At 36.7% G+C, this 7,503-nt stretch overlaps 1 protein-coding gene across 1 annotated transcript in view; it reads right to left on the reverse strand.

The window, feature by feature from the left end:
* Positions 333 to 7,503, reverse strand: part of LOC109839552 — a 20,853-nt gene continuing 13,682 nt past the window's right edge. The window contains 4 exon segments of the mRNA XM_020408029.1: positions 333 to 1,065; positions 1,438 to 1,731; positions 2,950 to 3,015; positions 6,680 to 6,805. Of these exon segments, the coding sequence (XP_020263618.1) occupies positions 589 to 1,065; positions 1,438 to 1,731; positions 2,950 to 3,015; positions 6,680 to 6,805 (963 nt within the window). The 3' untranslated portion in view covers positions 333 to 588.

Consider the following 7,503-nt stretch of genomic DNA (forward strand, 5'->3'; position numbering starts at 1 on the left):
TTAACAATAGCTGCCCACTATAGACTGCTACAGGGACGTTAGGTCCGTTATCACAGAATAACAACCAAGGTTGAAAGTAGAAGAAAGACTTGTGGCCAAGTGACGCCTAGCACGAGCTTGACTTGATACCCTTTTGATTCACCTCCCACACTAAGCCCCTAGAATGCCTACATCAAACGCTGTTAGTTGATTAATACCTACATAGAAGAGCAAAGAGAATTATAGCTTGATCATCCAGAATTGACCGTTCAATTGTCGTCAAATCAAAGCACCAATTATTTCCGTGCACGCGAATGACCGAACAAAGACAGATACTGAGGCGACTCATCACATACCACCGCTGCATACGGCTACTTTCTCAAGCTTGCACTACAATTATTCAATGAAAGAAATGCATAGTAGGATGTTGTAATATTTTTCTGGTTAAGTTTAGCTACAGATACAATAATAAGAATTTTTTTTTCCCCTTTTCCAGAAGGGGTGATGAACTAGACTAATATGTTAGTGTACAGTTACAGACAGATAATCCTATGCTTGCTCTCCCCTTGTGTTCGTACATTAAGGGCTCATTTGAAGCCCTTGGATTTTTCACCTGTATTCAGTTGAAACCCTAGGTTTGCTTTTCCCGCCAGAATTCAGATACTGGGAAACAAATATGACTCCCATGATAACGATCAGGCAACCGACGAGAGTGCTAAAGAATAGAGCTCCGGGCTGCCTGACCTGCACAAATCCGTAAACTCCTCCAGAAGTTAGGAGAACAATATCAGTGAGTCCATCGCCGGTGAAATCCTCCAGTACTAAAGAGTGAGTCGGAGACTCGGGCAATTCGATCGTAGCCAACATGCTTCCCCTAGGGGAAATAATGACGGCTTCTTGGTCTCCGCCTGCAATTATCACCTCATGATGATCATGAATGCGAAGGCGGAAGGATTTTAAAGTGGGAACCACTGCATCTTCCATCATTCCTGATGGAGATGGGAGATTCGACCAAGTTGCACCAGATGTTAGTTGCCACCTCCAAATGGCACCCTCGCCATGCAAGCCCGGGGAGTATGAGGTTACCTGGAACAAATGTAGCAATAATGAATATCTCAACTAGTGGAGCGTAAATAGTTGGGCACTGGATGCAATTTTTTTGGGTTAACTGTGAATAGGCTCCTTGTAGTACCGCCCAGTTGCGAATAGACCTCCCTCAGTAATATTTGTGCTTAAAAAGGTTTCGAGGAGGCGGATAGGCGCGGATAAACCCCCAATATATGATGTATTCACACTTTGAGTCAATGCTACAGGGAGTCTATTTGCACAAATAGAACGAACCACAGGAGGTCTCTCTTCGCAATTGGGTGATACTACTGGGGGTATATTCACAATTAACCCTTTCTTCTAGTAGTAGGTTAAATATAGTGAGAGATGAAGACACAAAAAGATATAAACCTCTCCTCGGTTTGTCAAGAATACAACATCGCCATGACTTCTTCTCTTGTGCTTTTGCCCATCATCTCTGTGAACCAAAATAGGGGTTGCCACCTCCAAGGTGCCTACATCAACACTCCTACCAAAACTTCTAGAATCATGCTGGAATAAGTTGAAAAGTGCATGATGGCAGATAGAAGCATTGAAAAGCTGTTCTCGTACAGGTACTCCAGATGTGGCAATTGCCCAGCAGGGTTTCAAAACTTCCATAGAACCAGTCACCACTCTTTGTTCAGCACCATGTCCCCCAACAACCTATAATAGGAAAAAAAATTGCCAGTAGATTGAGCATATTTGCATGAAAATTGTGCTCTATATTATATGATAGGAATTTTTATGAGATGGTGGTGTAAGTATCCACACACTTAGCATGGTAGTGGAATAGAGGGGGGAAATGGCATCCTGAAATAAAAACACAAACCCTATAAGAATTGTTTTTTTTTTTCTTGTTGAAGGCTTTAGATAGACAGTACTCTAGTGACAACCACTTTGCTAGTCACATTGGAGAAGAGGGACCTCAAGACTCCATGGAACTCAGTATGCTAAATGAGTTGGTAGTGCATAATCAATCCTGCATGCACGTGTCTATGTAGGCAAGTTACAGCCCGTGTAGGAAATATCCTACTACCGCGACAGACCGATTGGCCATTGACAATAGCATGATTTAATCCAATCATGATGCTCTTTTATCCTCGAAAGATACGTTTACGAGAAATTGTATGAAGGAAAAACAAATGTTCATGAATCAATTGGTCTCATCTCGTAGTCTTATTAAAATACCCTTCATTTCTTATTAGGATATATTTCGGAGATACAGATCAAAATGGACACTTCGGATCATCCATTTAGATGGCGTGGCAGTCTTTTAACAGGTCGATATATGATGTTTCCTACACAGGCTATCCATATTCCTTAATCATTCATTATCCCGGGAGACTTCATATGGCCATTGATCTCCCATTTCATGTACCCATATGTGTGCACATGTGTATATGTATATTACATACTAGTTCTACAAGAAATTAGAGCTGAACCCTTCCTGTTGATATATGATAAACATCCACTCGACTGCTGAATATTCCTTCCCACTGGCATTTGACAACAATTATCCATTGTAATGCGGAATTAATCTGCATAATTTTGGGAGACCAAAACTAAAACTTTAGGTTTTGAATTTTAAAGATCCATCCTGTGAACATGTACACACTTATACAAAAATACTTTCTAACTTAATGTGGAATTTCAACTAAATAAGTAAATCATTTACTCTTTCACTGTTCATATATGAAATCTGAAATCATGTGGACATCAATGTTTAGTTGCTAACCATGGAAAACCAAATACACAATAACAAAATTGCAACTAATTATTTCATCTTATACAAATTAGCCAGCAATTCTCATTAGTTACCAAATTCATGAAAGAAAGGTACATGGCTATGCAAAATAATTCTGGAAATGAAAACCCGTGCACCTGAACATGATCTAAAACCCCATCACCATTAATATCAGCATGAAGTCCCCCTTCCGGTAGATGAAGCTGGCAATAGACAGCAAATGAAATTCAATACAAATGTCAATTAAGTAACAAATGCTAACAAAGTACAAACTTCAAGGAATGTCAACAGTGTAAAATTTCTTCTTCCAAAAAAATGTAAATTGCTAATATACAAACATGATTATAACCAATGAACCAGTTCAGATGCATACTGGAACAATGCCAAATACTCGATATATCATAATTCCTCATGTCCTAGGAGGTCAAAAAGAGCAGTAAATTGAGAAAGAAAAAGGATGTGTTTTATATGGATTTCAAATGGGTTAAATGATTTTAGCTGAAACTAAACCCGGAATGAGCCTATATGTGATTTGAATGGTTAATATGGGCAAACAGAAGCATAACCTGCATATGGACAGCCTTGAAGTTTTCTGCATAACATGACCTATTAACTTCGAAGTGATGGACTTGTTTATGCCGCCTCAATAAACATATATTACAATATTGCCCACATGCCTCAACATATGATTGGGAAATGACAACATCCCCTCAATAAACATATATTACAATATTGCCCACATGCCTCAACATATGATTGGGAAATGACAACATCCCTACGTATCCATATACATACTAGTAACTTAGCACGAATTTATGATAGGGAAATGACACCACACCTGGATACAGGTAACACATACATACTAGCATCTTTGGACATGCTAGATATTAAAACTACTTTTTTTCTTCTAAATTCATATTAAAAAAGAATAGAAAACAGTCATAAGCTAGATTCTGAGAACTGAAAAAAGTATATTTTTAAGTTTGTATCACAATTTACATTACTTTCATTTATTAGTTTATGCGATGAATAATGTTCCATCAATTTTTATGGTATCCATAGTTTGTTTTTATAAGATAGTATACATGCACCCTTTATATGCATTAGATAAACTACATAACAAACTGAGACTATGGACACACCTTATTATTGTTCTACCTGACATGACATACGTACAGGACGCAATGGAGACATACTTTTGGGGTTTGGATTGACAAGCATAAACAGAGACGCATGGAGAGATAAAAGGGACCATTTAGGGATAAACGAAGAAAAAGGGAAAAAACAAAAAAAGGTGAGCACACAATCATTAATTTAACATAGTACATTTAGCATCATAGATTGTTAGCTAAACCATTTTGTTTAGAAAAAATTAATACATGTGGCAGATAATGGATCAATGAACAATAGAAGACTGTCCTAATCACTCTTTTGAGATGACCTACAAGACCACATGATTATTACATGCATATCATTGTTTCACAGTCATATTACTATTATGACTTAACTTCATTTGCTATCTTTAATAATAATAAAAAAGTTTTCCCTTTAGCTGCTACTACTGTTCTCATCATTTGTAGATGTGCATGTATTTACATGCCCATATAAAAATTACACAAATACCAACCTATAACATGTTCCCATATCCAAATGGTAATGAAGTGCAATGTCCGCAGACTCCGCACTAGTATCTGTTCTGCAGTGCAAACCCCAAACATAACCAAATTTTTTTATAGAACATTAAAGATAATTGGATTCCAAGACGAGTAACTATAAGAAAACAGTTTGAAGATCATAGAAAGAACATGCCTAATTAAAGCCCAGAAGCCCATAATGCTCGTCACATGTTTCAGAAGTGTAGACAGATCCAACTGTCAAATGGTCTTTTCCATGTTTATTTAAGAAAATAATAGTTGTAGCTTGGTTGGCACACAGTTTTAAGATTGTTTCTCCTCGACCTCTATATCCCAACAGCACTAAGTATGTCAAACATGTTTCTTGCAGCAAGATCGCAAATGTTTGTGGGCTACCCATGTCTAGCCTGGACATGTGATTTATTTTGAAGTGTAAATGCTTCAAGGTAGTTGTACAGAATTATTGATCGTCAGTCCATCCTTTCCAATTGGAATTTCAGGAATTCATAGAAACTGTTGTAATGCTCAACGAGAAATTGGTATCAGTCCTATAAGAGACAATCTTAGCTAGTAACTGTCACCAGAAAATGAGTAGCAAAAGGAACAGTGTAACATGTTATAATTAGAACTCAGTTGTAAAACCAAATATTATACGGACAATGGAATAAACCAAATAAACCACCTCAGCACATCTTTTGAGGACAATATAAATGGGAAATGACAATCTTTTCTAATACCAGTCCCCAAAAAACTGGTGATGCTTGTAACAATATTACCCCATTTTAAAATCTAATGCCAGAAAATACTTGTAAGCTTCAAACAGAACCCAAAATGAGAAAGCAGTCATTAAGAGAAGAAGAAGAAAGCACATAATGCTTATTAATTTATATTATTACAAGATTCTTGATATAGGAACCTTATGCCTAAGTCCAAAAGATGAAACACATTTTTTATAACTTAAATGTGTAGTTTTGCTGTGCACGCACTGCATGCATGCTATGTTGCTTGATCTTTATCCTCTAAAATTCAAAGAAATTTCTCTAGTCCATTCTAAAACACAGCCCTTCTCATGGGTATGATCAAATATCAATTGCCCTTCATACTGTTCATTGTCTCTTACACACCCTCTATTAAAAGGCATCTGAGTCTGATGTTTAATAGCTGCTCTAGTACTTCCTATGAATAATAGTGAGCTTGGAAGCACTCAAACAAGCATGGGCATGAGTGTGAGCGTGGTCTGCACTTTGGCTTCGGTGTAGGGCCGTGGGCATTTCTGCATAAGGTTTGAGTTGCGATACAGTTGCAATATGCTGGGCACTAAGCAATATGGGGGCTAGGGTGTGTCACAGTGTTATTTCTGGTTGCGTACACCCAGATCATCTTAATAATTATCCATATATTTCATATATACATATAAACATATATACATGTACTCTATATATGTCAAAATATAAAATTATAACTCTCAACACTCATCACAACTTTAGAGTTTTGTGAAGGGACTTTAAGATGGTATTAAAGCAAATGGATCAGGTTTTGGCCAATAGAAAGGCACTCAACTGGCAGAGGCATGTTAGAATGTAGAATTATAACCCTCAACATCACCACAGAAGTTTCGGTGCAGTGGAAGGGACTTTAGGATTATACAGTTATACTTATGAATATCCATCTTGACATAGCTGGATTGTGCTTGCACCATGTAGAACAAGTTTTACTGTCGAATTGGATTCATGAATTGAAAAAACTAATCAGCATAAAAGAATACAAATATGATGATGCCATTTGTAAAGAAGATGTTATAATTGAGATCAGAAAAAATAAAATAAACTCCTGTTGTTTCTTTCTACCAAGACTATGTTTCCGTTCAGCCCTCTAATCATCAGAATGTAGATCCATATTTTGTATGGTAAATTAGGTTAATAAAATATATCAATGTTTGTTGAAGGCATCTTCAGACTTTGCTCATGCACCAAAAATACATTGTGCAGTGCAACTCCTTATCAACATTTTAGAAATTAGAATGACTGAAAGACCAAATCTTTCTGTACCTTGCATATTGTCTGTTCAGAATGCAGATCCATATTTCATATGGTAAATTAGGTTAATAAAATATACGAATGTTTGTTAAAGGCATCTTCACATTTTGCTCATGCACCAAAAATACATTGTGCAGTGCAACTCCTTATCAACATTTTAGAAATTAGAATGACTGAAAGACCAAATCCTTCTCTACCTTGCATATTGTCCGTCCAGAAGCCAGATGAACAGCTTCAATCCCTTCCTTTTGATGCGCAACCACAACATTTGGAACCCACCAAAGTTGAGTGTGATTAGTTATGGTAGGAATGTAAAGTGATCTCTGCATCAGAAAATTAAGTTATTAAACTTGCTATCAACAACCTACTCACAAATTGTTAGGAAAAAAAATACTAAGTTACTAGTATTATCACCTCTAAACAAAAGAAAGAAGAACTAGTTATTAAAAAAAGGCAGGTGCACTTGATTCAACAATCCAACAAGTTAACTAACTTTCAACAACCAGAATGTGACAATCTTCTCATAGTACATATATCCAAGGGACTTATCAAAGGGAGAAAAAGAAAGACATGATTCTGACATGATCAGGCAATCGATGAATAGATCTCTTGATAAGCACCCAGAACATCAAAGTTTCAAAATGAAAACAACTATAATCTGTTGAGGCCAAAAACATTTTCCGTTTTTGTCTCTGTTACCCGACCAACTACAAGTCTTCCTTGAAAAAAGTTGATATTACCCCCAAATGGAGCAGGCTCTTTGTAGGCTCAAAGTGGAGATCAATACTCAAAAGAATATGATCTAGAACATCTTTCATGGAAAGTCGCAGAGGTCACTAAGTCAAGACATTGAAAATCCGTAATTGTATTTACAACAATTAATTATTATCTCTACTAAAAAAATATAAGAAGGTTCATCCATCTGGTCGCTGCTATCATGCTCACCCTCTTCACAATAATCACAATAAAGATAGGGTGGCGTATTGCTTCTTAAAATGTTGATTCAGTACAATATAATTAT

Source organism: Asparagus officinalis, chromosome 4 (assembly GCF_001876935.1).
Source record: "Asparagus officinalis chromosome 4, Aspof.V1, whole genome shotgun sequence".
NCBI classification, from domain to species: domain Eukaryota; kingdom Viridiplantae; phylum Streptophyta; class Magnoliopsida; order Asparagales; family Asparagaceae; genus Asparagus; species Asparagus officinalis.